We start from the raw sequence: 16,631 nt of genomic DNA on the forward strand, positions 1-16,631 counted from the left end.
GAGCAAGACTTAAAGAAAATTTCCATGCATTTCTATTGTCACAAGGTTGGAGAACAGAGCGTGAAGGAACAGCAAAGCTAGGAAGCTTAGTATTAAGGTCAGGAGAGAAGCAGGAAATGCATCAAAGTTACAAGGGACTCATTCAAGGAAATGTTGAAAGCAATTGGGGATAGAAACTTTGATAGGTGAGAACTAATTGCAGAGAATTAGGTGTTTGAGGGAGCACATGTATTTCTTGGAACAATCTACCAAGGGAACGAAGAATTAATTAATTGGAGACATTCACAAAATTAATTGGGTGTGTCAGTAAGTAAGCAGAGAGAGCAGGTTCATTTTTTTTGAGGACACTTATGTGAATAAGGATTTACAGTGAGTTTATTTGGCAATCCCTATGTGTTTATTATTGGAGCTTATATTTTGGAAGCTAGATTCAGAGATTTCTTCTGGATTTTCTGGAGAGATTAAGGCAGTTGCAGAGGTGGGGAATGGGGAGAAAGTAAATTAATGGGAGAAATACAGAAAGAGTGGAAGAAAGTTCTGCAGATGAAAATGTGGTAAGTTTCAATGTGCAACAAGAGATTGCTTTATACTGGAGAGTAACTGATGCAGGTGCAGTAACAGATTGGGATGAACCTGCAAGTTAAAAACAGCCTTGTATATTTAATATGATTTTTGTACTTCTTTAAAAAGAACCTGTAAATATTTGCTTTAAAATAAAGACTAAGGCAGCAGAATTATTAATAGCGTAAAGTAAATGATACCTCTAGATGTGTATAGTTGACACTGCTTCTCATTACCTGGCTCATTTTAGCATCCTTTCCTTCCACCCCCCACTCCCCACCCCCTCGCCCCAAACCATTTAAATTTGTCATGGTGATAAAGGCACTGTCATCTCAAAGGGACAGCCACCTACAGGCTTTGGCCTGTTGTAAACATGCATGTCCGTGTATATATGTGTATATACATACATATACACAGCACAAATTAGAAAATTGATATTTTCTCCATCCAAGTTTTGAAGAAATTATGTTGTGTATGTGTGCTATTTTAAATGGTAATAAGATAAGCAGAATTTCCATAGGAAAATATAATTGAAGGACTCAGAGAACAACAGGGAAGTATATTAAAGTGATTAAATACTAAATTAATTATTATTATTAGGCCCTACAGAAAATCCTAAGAAACTTTGGGGGTTTTGTATGCTAAATACTAATCTAATTCTATTTCCTCTTTAGCAATTGCTGTGACCTTGAGACAGTTGTTAAGAACAGGTTATTCTGCATTTATTTAATAATATTCTGAGTTTTAAAAGTTGTTTTGATCACCCCTTTGTTTATGCACTAGAAGTGGGATGTGTTCAAATTTCCAACCCCTGCAGGAAAAAAAGCAGAACTTTTAAATGATGCTGCTTACTAATTATTTTGATGCCTTGACAGTTTACCAGCCTGTAATTACTGACTTTTCCTATTACTCTGAGCTGAAATAGCTGTAGTGTGTTCACTATATTTACCAGGTATGAATCACCTGATGTTTGCCATACTTCTACAGCAAAAGGAGAAACTTCTGCTAAAACCTCTGCAAAATGCAGAAGTAACATCTTGGGGGTTTGTTTTATTGTTTTCAGGGTGCTGGGTGCACTGCACTGGTGGTAGCTGTGGTGGCAAGGAAGTTAGAACTTACCAAAGCTGAAAAACATGTGCATAATTTCATGATGGACACCCAGCTAACTAAAAGAGTAAGTCACCCTTTGTATTCACACTGAAAAGGAAATGTGTGTTAATTTGTTTCTGCATTTGTTTTAAATAGTCTCCTGCTACATTCTTCTATGGAATTTTTTCAGGGGTGTGATTTTGCAAGGAGGAAGAATTGAATGCCTTGAGCTTTTCTCTGAATTGAGGGCAACTGCAAGTTCTCAACAGATTTTGAGGATTTGAATATTTTTCTATGGGGGGTCCTTGCAGCTGAAAGTTAATTGGTAAAATCAACAGTTAAATACTGTGAAACTAGACTATTATATTAAACTGAAAGTCTTTCATGCAGTATATGAGAAAAATATATAAATTTTTTGTAGCTGAAATAGGCAAAATGACTGATACATACAAGAATTTCAAGCTATAAAGGATGTTCTTAAAAAGATGTATTCATGGTTTGTGAGTGAGGCAGTCTTTCCAATTGCTTTGTGTACTCAACACAGGGTCTGCTTAGCAGCACACAGTACTGAAGTGACTTAAAGATGTTTGTTGATAATATTGTTTTTAGAAGAGATTATTTTTAAAAACCCTCTAGAAATCATTAGAATTCAGAAAAAAGATTTTTAGATTTTTCTTATGAAATAGAATTTTTAAAAAATTACAATAACATCTTGGAAAATGAAAGAATGCAACAAACAAGGCAGTAGAAATCCATTATTGAAGTAAAACAAGTCAGTGTTGAGGGAACAAGAAAATGAGTAGGAGCTACACAGTCCTCTTAACTTGTTTAATCTTCATTATTGAGAAGAGCCAATATGGAGAGGAAGGTCCTTACACTCACAAAAGGAACTCAGCAGAGCTTGTCCTTACGGATGGGTGGTGGAATGGGATGTCGACGCCTGAGCTGGAAACCAGGGCTCTGCTCCAGGTTGGAAGGAAGTTGGCTGCCTCAGCACAGCTCCGTGCAGCGGTGCAGTGCTGTGCTGCTGTAGGTCCTCTGCTGCAGAGACCCATGTCATGTCTCTACACACTGTGTTTCCAGGACATGTCAGCACGTTGCTCTGGTTGTGGTGGCTCCCTTTTTTCTGTGCTGGTTACCACTAACAGCCTGTGTCTCCCCTAAGCAGTCCTGATAGGGAAAGACTAAAGATGAGTGGGAAGGCAGTTCTTATATAAAGGGTGTCTGACTTGAGGTGTCTTATCTGAGCTTGTTGATTTACACTCCTATTATAGTCAGTTAAGGTCTTGTTGATACCAGACCACAGGCAACAATTCGTCTCTTCCTAATACAGACACTTTTCTAGTGTAATCTGACAGCTGAGCTCAAAATGTCTTTGAGGAGACAAAAACATTTTGTGAACACTGGCTAGATTTTGAGTCTGGTGTTCAACTGTGCCTTTTAAAGTTTATTTTATTCAGTTTATTTATTTATGCAGTTTATTTATTTATTTTATAAATCTAAATATTAGTCTAATACTGCTGGTGCTTTGGTAGCTTCAGACTCATGAAACTCAAAGCACATGAAAAGCAAACAGGAAGAAAAATCTGAGGTTCACATCAGGTCACAGATCAGTTACACAAATACAAGAGAGGTTTCCTCACATCTTGATACCTTGTGGAAGTGCAAGGCCTAGGTAGAGATTGTGAGGAGATCTCTAAAATGTGATTGCACTTCTACTGAAGTCAGGACCAAGGTTCTCCAACACTTCTGCAGGTACGAGGTTGGGACATCTTGCTGAGAAGAGCTACTGTATGGCATTCCTGCAATGCCTTTACCTAGACATTGATTTAGGTCTGATGCTGCAGTGACTGGCATGATATAAAGTTGGAGGGAGAGAAAATAAAGATGAATAGTAAGAACAGTTTTCCTTTGCAAGTAACCAACTCATCCTGTCATTAATCAACATTGCACTGACATTCTTTGTTGTTTTCAAGCATTCTTGAAAATTTTTGAGAGCCTAAGAAGGAATTGTAGGTACTCTTAACATTAACATTTTATGGAAAGCCTCATTAAAAAAAAACACAATAAAGTACTTATGAAACAGAACACCGGCCACATTAATTGACAAGATTTTTTTTTTGTCTCCTTGGAGAATGTTAAAGAAGAAACAAGAATAAAAATGTGAACAAAAAAAAAGAAAAAAGTATGTTCAAAGAGCTCTAGAAATTTTAAAACTGTTAAATTGCTAAGAGAATTAAGAGGTACTACTCATAGAACAAGAAAGAGAAAAATTTTATGATCCTATTAACTACCATGGAAATAATGCATTAGTATTTTCTCACTGTAATTTATATTGCCATAAACACCAAATCGTGATAACTCTTTAACAAGGGACAAATTATTCTCTGATGCAAAGACAGTTGATCCCAGTATCACAAGACATGGAAATTGCTCAGCAATCTCCTTGGTCGTTACTGCTTTCTACCCTCAGTGCTGCAGCTTCTGTATGTACCCACTTTCCACAGTTATGCAGGGTCTTAAGGGCTCTAGAAGGAGTTTATATCAGAAAAGAGAAGACATGACATAATGCTACATTTGTCAGCCTGGTGTTTTTCTTTTATTAAACAGGTGAAAAACGCAGCCGCCAATGTACTCAGGGAAACATGGTTAATTTATAAAAACACAAAGCTGGTTAAAAAGGTAGACCATGCGAAAGTAAGGAAACATCAACGCAAATTCTTGCAAGCTATTCATCAGTAAGTACTATTTTGCTTTAACTTTTCTCTTCAGGGGTTTTCTCTCTTAGTTTCCCTCTCCCTCAGAGCCACTCTTAGTCCTTGTGTCCCATCCTGCCTCCTCTCTTTTCTTCCCCACTCCTCTCCTTCATAGAACATTGCTCTTGAGATTGATTTTTCTCTAAGAGTAAGACAAATATAAGGTTTTACTGTATTACCTGTTTACAAAAGAAAAAAAAAAAAAAAAGTATTCTGGCTGTGTATATCCAATATGAGGTAAATCAAACTTGTTAATATATTTATAGAATTTTCCTGTGCTTCTTATCTAAGACTTTTTTTGTCTTTTGCCACTGAGACTATCCTCTGTTGTTACATATTTACTTATGGGTACTAAGATACAAGCTACCATAGACAGAAAAAAAAGAAAAAAATTTAATTTGTGGTAGAAGTTTTAATAATTTAAAGTCAGAATGATATAATAGGAGAGACCCTATGAGTATGGATATACTGCTTAATTTAAAGTATATGCATCAAGTGACATTGTACAGCCCAACAGCAACTAGTTGCTTCTCTCCACAATGTACTCTCAGTGCATAAAATCAAATGTTGATATGTCAGCTATGACACCTGACAGATGTTCCACAAAATCAGAATATATGCCAACAACAAATATATGGCAACAGTTGTTGTGTGACCTTTGAGCACCTCTGGCATGATTCAGATGAGTTCTTCCCTGCTACCGAAATCTTAAGGGATTTAAAACAAGCCTGAGAACTGTAACCAGCAGTAGGATTAAGCTGTATTATGGCATTGTAATGTGTCTGAGTCTGAGCCAACCTGTGAGGAGGTGTGATGGAAGCACCATCATGAAGAGAATACCTATGGGTCATCTTGCAGGAAAGGCAGGAAGGAAAGGCCAGTTTATGGTATTTCCTATTAGTAAATTTAAGCAAACAGTTACTGTTTCTCTGTTTCATAGCAGTGTTTTAAAGCAATGGGTAGCTAAGCTTAAGGTATAAACTATTCTGTAAACCTTGATTATTATATTTATCAAACTTGCAGGATTAAATGTTACTGTGCTATTGCAGAAATACTTCAAGGAATAAAAAGACAACAATATGTGGATATAAAAAGTATATTTTCCCAGTTTGGTCATCCTGCTTGGTTTAAAGGATTGGGAGGCAGAGTGGCAGGGGCTCTGGGATATAGGATAGCATGTCCTATGCATCCTTTGCTGGACTTGAAACCTTGATTGCAAATGTTACTCCTTAACATTTTAACTTTGCTATTTATTTTGAGTGTGTGTGTCTGTGTGTGCGTGCACACTCACATTCAGAGAAGAATCTAAAAAGCACAGCAGGCTCTATCTACAGCTTTATTTATCATTCAAGTACAGAAGAGTTTTACCATGTGTAAAATGTTGTTCTGCACCTGCCTTAAAAATTCTTTATTCAAGTGGGGTGAAGAATGTGGTAGCAATAATTTTTTCCAAGCTGTGACAGCAAAACTTTGAACAGATATGTTAATAATGCATTTTCCCCTCTCTATTAGTGCTTTACATTCCATAACAAAACTTTCGTATTTAAGAAAAAAAAAAAAAAAAAAGGATAATTTTCTCAATATGCTGAAGAATGTGCCATGATAAAGAATGGATGGGTGCAAATTATTTTTTCACGTTTTGCATCTTTGAACTTTTCTCAAATAACTCATAGTAGTATATGTCTCTTCTTCATCTTTTTGGGTTCTGAGGGTTTTTCGTTCCTCCCCCTCCTTCACTTTCCAACCATTTCAGTGGAGACAGAAATAAAAGAAGTTTTAGGGCCAGTTTTATACAAGAAACTAGAGCATATCATAGTCTCAAATTCACAGTCACAGCTATAAAACTGCCTTCAGCTGGTCTGGATCATTCTTGCTTCTCATGCCCATTAAATGTGATGAAAGTGAAATCATCACTCTAAATGATACTATTAAAAGGCATTTTATGTATTTTATGAATAAGAAAATCTACAGATAATAGTTAATGGGAAGGTTTGAAGCTATTGCATCTTCCTTCATTGCGAATGCGAGTTAGACTCCACCTCAGGTAGTTATCGATTGAAAGAAGTAGCAACTCCTTAGGACTTTCCACCTGCTCAGTTGAGCCCACTGTGCTCATTTCATTGTTTTAGTATATTTTACAGTTTGTTTTCTTTTGTTTTGTCTTTTTATTTCAACAAAATGAAAATAGAGCTCGGAAGTAAGTCATATAAGCTGTTCCTTTCTGAATTTGCAGAATTTACCACTGTCTGCATGCAAAAAAAATAGAGTCTTTATTTGTGAACTTCAGTGGTCTGATTGCTGCCATGGAAACACGATCCAGAATCATGATCTTTTGCTGTGATAAGTGAAGTTCATAAAATCAAGATGTTTCGTAATTTCTCTTGATGAATTTATGAATGAAAGTCTGATAGTTTTCTTTAAATCCGGTTGCTGCAGCTAAAGACTTGCCATTACCTAGTGATGTGTTTTACAGTCTATGATAGATACTGTGTTGGTTACCATGAGGAATTACCATGTTGGTGTCAGCTGGTACTTGTATTGATACAATAACAATGGATTTCTCATAATTTTAAAATAAAAATACCAACTGGCAAACACATGAGTCAATGAATCTTAAGAAAAGCAGAAAACATATATTCTGTGAATTATTTGAGGGATGCTCACCAAAACAACAGGGTTATCATTCTCCAGTTAGATCATTACATGCTTACCTTTGAATAATTATTCTGTTTTCAGACTGTAATCATGTAACTCCATACCTTGGAAACACCTCCATACTTTCCCTTTTAAAATATCTCCAGATCATAACTTCTGAAAGCACCATTCCTACGGTCTGCATTTATGTTGTGCTCTGAAGAAAGCCTCCAAGGGGAAGAAGAGCATATGATGTTCCAGTAATAACCCACTGGAATGTCAATTTTATGTGAACAATTGATTTCTACCTTAACAGAGTTATTTCCATGTGTTTTAAAAGGCATTTCACTCTTCACAACTTATTTTCTCATGTCAGTTAGCCTAGACGTGAAAGGAAATGCTCGATAACTAAAGATACAAACAGCAACTTCCTGATTTTGCAATATCTCTAAGAAGGTTTTCTTTAAATCAGCTTTCTAAATAACACCATCACTAAGAAACAGGCAGAGTATGCATTAGCAACCCACCTGCCACAAAATGCTGCCAAACTTATTTTCATTTGACAGCTAACCGGATGGGTAGCTTGGTTGGCCCATGACATACTGGTAGACTGTATGGTATCTTATCAAACATCATTGTGTATAAACAGCTATGTTTTTGAAAAATTCTGCTTCCTGCTTAGAACAGCCACCAGAAATTCCAAGTGTTTCTGCTGGGAAATGTTGAACAAATTACGCATACTTAAGGGAGAAATTGCTTATTTGTGACAATCTACCAACTGCTTCTCTCACAGTCTGAAAAACATGGACTATATTTCAGGGAGCACATAAGGAAGTCATGTATATGTCTTTCAGAGAATGTGTATAACTAATAATAATGCAGATAGGTAAGCATCAAGGAGAAAACGATACCATTGCTGCTTCTTTCATGGTTTTTCAATGCTGTAGTTTGAATAGCATATTGAAAAGGAATGTGTCATGTATGTTTAAAACATAATCATATTTACATTCACAAATTATGTAAGAAAATCAAATGTATTGGCAAGTATGTTGGTTATTTAGCTGCTGATCAGATGGAAGTTCTGTTTAAAGTAATGAGAAACTCACTTATCACTGTATTTCCATCAGGTTCAAACACCTGCTAACCCAATCCATTACCGACAGAACAGGACTTATACCTGTATCTAGTCATGTAGGCATGGGAAGATTCTTAATTGCTACAACATTAATGACGAAACCCAGTTGTTCTATGTTTCTTCCTATATCTACTTGTCACGATACTGAGGCTTTGAGGAATGTTTTGGCTTTCTTTCATATAGTCTGGACAAATTGTACTCTCCCTTTTTGAATTTAACTTTGACCATGCCAAATGGTATTCTCAAGGACATCACATTTCCTTGCTCTTTCCTTTTTTGCCGTGTTGAAGAAGCATGCTTCTCATTGTAGCAGGCACATGATCAACTCTGACTTTACACTAAGTACTCAAGACATTGTCCATGCAGTTATCTGGTCTTGTAAATTTTGTGCATGCTTTTTAGAAATCCTGATATGATCACATACACAAAAAAAAACTGACTTAAAATTCAACTTTTTAGATTAAGAAGTGTAAAAATGGAACAAAGGAAACTGAATGATCAAGCCAACACTTTGGTGGACCTGGCAAAGGTTAGTAGGCAATTACTTTCAAAATGAAGAGTTTGTAAGTGAAAATGTTGTGCATTATACATGCAAATAATGTTAACAAGTTTATTATTTGTAGAAAATGAAAATATGTGTGTGTTTTGTGGTAACACCTAATTAACGAACCATCCTGTTTATGGCTCTGACCAAAGTTTCAGTGCACCATATTTATTTATTTTTTTGTACACTTGAAAAAGATTTTGCAATTGAGACGCTGATCCTGAGCTCTTGAAATTACTGCAGTGGTCCTGGTAAATGGTGAACTGCGAGTGGGTCGTAGTAGTGTAGTGCTGTGCAGTAAAGAGATTTCTTGTCTGGTGATAGTGACTGTGCTGTGAAGATCCATATTAATCAGGCTCTCACACAGACTGGAATCAAAGGTTCTGGTTTTCTATCCCTCTTGTCTTATGCAGCAGTGACTTTGGACAAGTAAATTTAGGTCTGCATTTATTTAAGGTTTTATAATGACTAATAGCTGCCTGCTTTACTGATACATCATAAGGCTTTATTAATCTTTTTTAAAACGTTTGAGATGAGGTAAAAAAAGGCCATTAAATTGCAAATTTCTTGTCTATTGTTGCTGAGATTTTTCACACAGAATCATCTAGGTTGGAAAGAACCCTGGAGATCATCTAGTCCAACCATTCGCCTAGCACAGTTCCCACCTACAGCATATCCTTAAGCTCTAAGTCGACCCTACTCTTAAACACCTCCAGGGATGGGGACTCCACCACCTCCCTGGGCAGCCCATTCCAACCCATAAGAACCCGTTCTGTAAAGAAATGCTTCCTAATATCCAGTCTGAACTTTCCCTGGTGCAACTGGAGGCCATTCCCTCTTATCCTATCACTTGTTACTTGGTTCAAGAGACTCATCCCCAGCTCTCTGCAGCCTCCTTTCAGGGAGCTGTAGAGGACGATGAGGTCTCCCCTCAGCCTCCTCTTCTCCAGACTAAACACCCCCAGTTCCCTCAGCCGCTCCCTGTACGACCTGTGCTCCAGACCCTGCACCAGCTTCGTTACCCTTCTCTGGACACGCTCGAGTAACTCTATGTCCTTTTTGTAGTGAGGGGCCCAAAACTGAACACAGGAATCGAGGTGTGGCCTCAGCAGTGCCGAGTACAGGGGTCAGATCCCTTCCCTGTCCCTGCTGGCCACGCTATTGCTGACACAAGCCAGGATGCCATTGGCCTTCTTGGCCCCCTGGGCACACTGCTGGCTCCTGTTCAGCCGGCTGTCAATCAACACCCCCAGGTCCCTCTCTGACTGGCAGCTCTCCAGCCACTCCTCCCCAAGCCTGTAGCCCTGCTGGGGGTTGTTGTGGCCCAAGGGCAGCCCCCGGCATTTGGCCTTATGGAAACTCCTGCAGTTGGCCTCAGCCCATGGCTCCAGCCTGTCCAGGTCTCTCTGCAGAGCCTCTCTACCCTTGAGCAGATCAACACTCCCACCCAACTTGGGGTCATCTGCAAACTGACTGAGGGTGCACTCGATCCCCTCATCTAGATCATCAATAAAGATGTTAAACAGGAGTGGCCCCAAAACCGAGCCCTGGGGGACAACACTTGTGACCGGCCACCAACCGGATTTAACTCCATTTACCCCAAGTCTCTGGGCCTGGCTATCCAGCCAGTTTCTTACCCAGCGAAGTGTGCGATTGTCCAAACCTTGAGCAGCCATTTTTGCCAGAAGAATGCTGTGGGAAACGGTGTCAAAAGCTTTGCTAAAGTCAATGTAAACAACATCCACAGCCTTTCCCTCCTCCAATAAGCAGGTCACCCTGTCATAGAAGGAGATCAGGTTTGTCAAGCAGGACCTGCCTTTCATGAACCCATGCTGACTGGGACTGAGCATCTGGTTGTCCCTCATGTGTTTCATGATGGTGTTTCGCTAGCACAAAATAATTACTAGAGAGGTAGAGGACTGAGCTGATAGCATTCCAGGTTTCACATTAGACCTCAGTATTTAAAAGTTACTTTGATCTTGAGGCTACATTAAATGCATTAATGGGATTTTGCTAAGTATTTCTTGTACACCTCCTCATGTACCTCAAAAACCTCCTCAATTTAAAGTGCATCAAAGAAGAGATTAAACTCTTCAGTGCTTATTCCCCTTTTGCTTTAGAGAATCACCTTACAACTTCAGTTGCTGAAAATACATTTCTATCTCATTCTTCTGGCAACTGATAAGGACTCTTCAAATACTCTTTAAATGTAGACTACTTTGCTTTCAAGGGTTATGCTAGCAGCTTGAAACAGGGGGCAGAGAAATGGGTTATCAATACTGATCTGATGAAGTGCTTTACCCTTCAGACAGTCAGTCATTCAATTAATTTTCATTCCTTTTGGATGTTTTATAAACTTCAACCAGTTTGCCCACTGAATTACATCCAATTTTGACTCTAGGTTGACTCTAGTCTCAGTCTGTCAGAGCGAGAAATTCAGCCATTATGTCTAACCTGTTCCAAGTATCTATGAATTAACGTATTTCAGATTACATTTTTACTGACCACTACAGCATTTTGAAGTACACTCTTTGTACTTGCTGTAAACAAACACTGTTTTGTAGAGGGCAGATAGATTGGTGAATGTGGAAGTAGCAAAGCATACAATTGAGTTTTTACTTCTTGCATTACATTCCAAAACCTATCCACGCAACTACTCATACTACAACCACTTCAAGAAAGCCTGGTCAGTTTAAGGAGAAAGCAAATCAACATTTGTGTTCTGCTTAGAAGAATGATGGTTTTTAAAGTCAGAGGAAATACAGAAGAATCAAAGATGGATCACAGCTTTGCAGCCTTTAGTCTCCTGGTGGCTTACACAACAGACTGTTTACGTAGCTTAGGATGGTGAATTTCTAAGCACCCAAACTTCCAAAAACGGTCTGATCTTTTGTCTAATTCATTTAGACCTTGACATCTAAAATGCTACTCAAAATATATTACATTTCTGCTCAGCAAGTTTAGTAGGAAATTAGTTCTGAATCTACAAGGAAAACTATTTCACAATACTTGATATTTTTATAATATTCATATCCTTTTGGGTTTTTTTGTCAAGTGCAAAAGCATTTACAAACCCTTGTAGAGCTGTGCTGCTTGTTACAATATTTGTAACGTCTTTCTAAACCTTTGTTTATGTCCTTCTGCTTTCAGACTCAAAACATCATGTATGACATGATTTCTGACTTAAATGAAAGAAGTGAAGATTTTGAGAAGAGAATTGTTACTCTGGAAACTAAACTGGAAACTTTAATTGGTAGCATTCAAGCTCTCCCTGGACTGATTAGCCAGACAATCAGCCAGCAACAGAGGGATTTCCTCGAGGCTCAGACACAAAATTATGATAAGCATGTTGCCTACAGTGCTGAACGATCACGATCTTTGTCAAGAAGAAGGAGATCATCCTCCACAGCACCACCAACTTCATCAGAGAGTAGCTAGAAGAGAATAAGTTAACCTCAAAATAAAGACTTTTTGCCATCATATGGTCAATATTTTAGCTTTTATTGTAAAGCCCTATGGTTCTAACTGGTGTTATCTGGGTTCTGATGTCAGAATCCTGGAAACCTGAACATGTTTTAGGCCAAAATGAGTGGAAACTCTTCTTTTTTCCCCCCTCCTCCTTTCAGATGCACAGTGAATGCACCTATTATTGCTATATTAGATTGTTCCTCCTGTAATTTCACTAACTTTTTATTCATGCACTTCAAACAAACTTTACTACTACAGTATATAATATAATAAAAAGGTTAATTTCTGCACATAGTTGCTTGGTTACTTGGATTTAACTAAAAAAAAAAAGCTCACAATCGACCTAATTAAAAACTTCTAAGAAACAAAATTGAAGCTTAATAATTATCGCTCATTATAACAACTAATTCTCTAAACTTTGCTTGCAGTGGAGGGGGAAAAAAATTAATACTCATCTAACAGTGTGCTGTATATATATAGTTATTTTAAAAGGTCACTGACAGCTTCGGTTACTGAAGTGATTAATTAAAAACATAGTTTATCCTAGAAAATAAGTTATGAAGTATGCTATGGGTTTTTAAAATCTTCTTAGGTCTTTTGTTTAACATGCATTTTTACACACACACACACACACGCACACACACACACACACAGATAATATATATACATACATACGTAAGTATATAAAATTATTTATGCAATGCCCATGGCAAAGATCTTTTAAACTGACTATTTGTAAAGCTACTGGCATGCCAAAAGCACGGGTAAAGACCTGTTCATTTATTCAGACTCTCATAATTATGCCAGGTAAGTATGTCCAGACACTTTCAAGCTGGAAGTCTCCCGTTAATGCTGTTTGGGGTTTGAGTGTTAGTTTGCTATTTTCTCCACTCTCTTTTTTTTTAATGTTTCTGGAGTGAATGACTGACATGTATACAGTATACGCAATTGCGTGATGTTGGCGCAGTGTTCTGTATACATTATATTTGGGTAATCCCCAAGGTTAGCAAGACATTTAGCAATATTTTCCAAAAAAACCCTGCTATAGACTGGAGTAATGGCAGTGGGGTATCTTGTCATACTTTACTTTCATACACAAATAATAAGGTGTCCTTCTTTTTTAAAAAAAACACCACAAAGCATAGTGTATACATTTGTGAAAAAGTTCTGGCTGATTTTTGTCCTGGTTTATATTCCAGAGTAGCAAAGCTGGGTAAACTTAAATACTCAGCAGATGCAACTTCCTAATTATAAACAGAAAATTATTTGACTTTATGAAATATTTTATAGTACTTGCTATTATGAAATATACTAGTTCTATCCCCCTCTCCAATTTACAGACAAGGGTGACACTATAGCTAAGTAAAACAAGTAGGCATGGCTGACTGTTTCCAAGAAATACTAACTTCTGCCTAGAAGGCACTAACATGTATGTTGAAGGAAATGTTGATTGCTTCATGAGATATTGTGAGTTCTGGTCAGTAGTGATGGGCAGGGAAGATAGTATTAGTGCAGAAATTCAGGGCAGAGCCATGCTGGACAAAATACATAATTGATGAATATAAGTTAGGTCCAGACTCATTGATTGTTTATGAAAAGGTGAAGAGTTTGTCCAACACGTTTTACGTCCTTGCAGAAGACAATGACTCTGCGGTATTTTTTCCCCTAGATGAGCAGAAGAGTTGCATGCCTTTGGAGTGCCTTGTTTACAGACTGTGATATTTTGTGATTGGAAATAATAAGCAATATGCACAGTATTTGCAGTTCCGCTTTTGTTTTTATTAAGTTCATTTCCAAAGGAAAATATGGATATTACATAGTGCTAATATTGTGCTAGCCCAGTCCTAAACTAGATGACATTTTGAGCAGTCGTGAGGCCAGCTACTTTAAACTGTTGGCAGGATTAGGAAGTAGTGATTAATAATATTGGAATTTAATAGTCAAGTTTCAGAATTCTTTTCTTGAAGATTTTTGTTTGTCTGTTGTCTCAATTTTTGTCTTTAATTTAGAATATTTTTCCTGTCATTGAATGTGAAATACATTTGTGTAGCTTGATTACATTCCTTTTTGTCCTGTCAGCTTCAACTAGCTCTTCCATTGTTTACAGTATCTTTTTTGTATTTGTAAAACCCTTTTTTTTTCTCCTCTGGATTGTAACTCCACAGTGAAAAATTCTTACCAATCTGTTAGGGTTTGAATTAACATCTAGCTATGAGTATTAAGCTGATTTACTCTGATGTGAAAGACCAACTGTCATCTTTGACCTCTCAATTTCTTTTACACAGTAGAACTCAGGAGCCTGAACCTACTAAATTCTTGCAACAGTTTTATGCAAGCAGGTCTGTGAGATGTACCAGGACTATCCCATCAGTAGGATTCTGTAACAATCTGCCAAATTACTTTGGAATCCTTTCTTTGTTTTAAAGGCAAACAGCAAATGATGATACCTTGGAATTCTCCAGTTCAATTTCTTATTTTACTCTAAAGGTCTTTACAGGTGTTTTATCTGCATTTTTGGTACTGGTTATTCTTTTCTTCTAGTACCTGGTTTTGAAAAGCACTTAAGTGCTACAAGTGAATCCGGTCAAAGAGAAGACAGATATAAACTTATATTCAGGAGACCACAAAGCAGTATGGGTTTGATTTTCTTACTCTTGACACAAAACATCATTTAATCATTCCTTCTTGGAGTTTTGTAGTACCACAGATTCCATTACTGATTTTTTATTTCCAAAACTTAAGCTCCTTCACTGTGTTCGGAATATGAGCTCACCAAAAGGAAAAAGTAGCATTATGACAGATCTTTGAAATTGCTTCTGTAGTTGAATGTAGTTTTTTCTTTGAAAGATTGTTTACAAACAAGGAATCTTTCTCAAAGCATATGGCATATTTACCACATTGCAGTTGAAAAGCTTCATTCAATTCTTGCTTTACTCTCACTGATAGGAAAATTCAGCTTTCATTGAGCTGCTTTTCACTGCATTCCAGACACCAATTCCACTTGTCAGTTACTTTGGAGTCTTGTTGCTAATCTCTGGATTTTTAATGACACTTAGCAAAGATACCTGGCCGTAAGGACTGAAATGTAAGATCACAGGCCTATTCACCATGCTTAACATTGATTTACATAGTATTTTTTAATTATATTTAAGTTTTTGCAAGATCATAATAATACATTCACAGATATACTTGCAAATGCTCTGCAGTTCTTAATTCTGCAAATCAGTATCTGTTGTAAGCCTGCAGACCTTCTCAGACAGACTTGTGCAACTCTTTACCTCCCTCTGCTCCATAAAGATGCATCTGATATGGATAGGGCTTCACTGTCTAAAAGTTAAGCATCCTGCTTAGGAACACTAAACACCTTCTGGAAGTCCATATCTTTCCTTGTGAGCTATTTAAAAACCGTGGCTCCCTGGACTGGGTCTGAATCACTGTCATCATTAGAGGTTCAAGACAGATGATAGGCATACTGTTCTACTGCCACTCAGTTTACAAAATGCTTTCCATATCATATCATATGTGGACATCCAAATTGATACACTGCACACCAAAAGCATATCTAAGCATAAAAGAATAAATGGCTTAAATATGAGTGTCTAATACTCAGAATAAAACCTATTACCTGTAAGTGTACTACAAATGGAAATTGCCTGAAAACTCTTTTCCCCTAACTGCAAGTTATGAAAAATTCTTAGTAAGTTTTATCTACGGAAGGTAGATTTTCTGATTAGTAAGTCTGTTCTCTCCATCGACCAACTTTTCTGTTGCTCATATTGTTTCTATTTTAAAAGAAAGTCCTTAAAGTCCTTTTGCCTTTTTAGTCCACCCCCCTCAAAATCATTGTTAGTGGTGAGAAGCAGCCAAATAAAGAGGGGAAAGAAGGAAAGAGATAAGACTACTGTATCTTACTTTCAGAAACCTACCCCTGCATCAGCATATCTATGCTCAGGTGGAAACCGTCACAAATTTCCTCCACCAGCACTCCTGGCAACTTACAGCTGTAGCTCAGGAGGAGCACTGGCGTATCAGTGCAGTCCTGAGGTGGATCTTACACACATTCAGGGCCAACCATTTATGTTTGTGGCTCCTCAAGTATGTAACTTTGGTTAGCCTGCATCTGTCAATCAGGGCTTAGAATCTGATCCTATACCTGTTCGCACAAGTGCAAGGAAGACTTAGCTGTAATGTCTGTTAGCCTTTTTTTTTCCAAGCCTTGTAAGAAATCTGTAAGGATCTTTCCCCTTTCCACGACTGAGAGAATAAAGAAAAAGAGATCCTTATGAGATACTTTGCAGTTAGGTGTGCACAGGTATGGCTCTGACCCACCTGAATGTCTCACTCTCTGCATGTCAACTCTGGACCAGAAACCACAGGGTTTCACTCACTACAGAGTGAGTTAGCACAGCACTGAGCAAATAAGCCTCATCTCTCAAGAACAGCT

At 37.6% G+C, this 16,631-nt stretch overlaps 1 protein-coding gene across 1 annotated transcript in view; it reads left to right on the forward strand.

Moving 5' to 3' along the window:
• KCNN2 (potassium calcium-activated channel subfamily N member 2) overlaps positions 1-14,130 on the forward strand; it is a 70,473-nt gene extending 56,343 nt beyond the window's left edge. The window contains exons 5-9 of the mRNA XM_026865761.1: positions 1,625-1,735; positions 4,261-4,388; positions 6,595-6,603; positions 8,635-8,704; positions 11,870-14,130. Coding sequence (XP_026721562.1) covers positions 1,625-1,735; positions 4,261-4,388; positions 6,595-6,603; positions 8,635-8,704; positions 11,870-12,157 — 606 coding nt within the window. The 3' untranslated portion in view covers positions 12,158-14,130. The remainder of the gene's footprint in view (positions 1-1,624; positions 1,736-4,260; positions 4,389-6,594; positions 6,604-8,634; positions 8,705-11,869) is intronic.
• The last annotated feature ends 2,501 nt before the right edge of the window (positions 14,131-16,631 follow it).

This window comes from Athene cunicularia, assembly GCF_003259725.1.
Source record: "Athene cunicularia isolate RWA chromosome Z unlocalized genomic scaffold, athCun1 chrZ_part1, whole genome shotgun sequence".
In the NCBI taxonomy this organism is placed as follows: domain Eukaryota; kingdom Metazoa; phylum Chordata; class Aves; order Strigiformes; family Strigidae; genus Athene; species Athene cunicularia.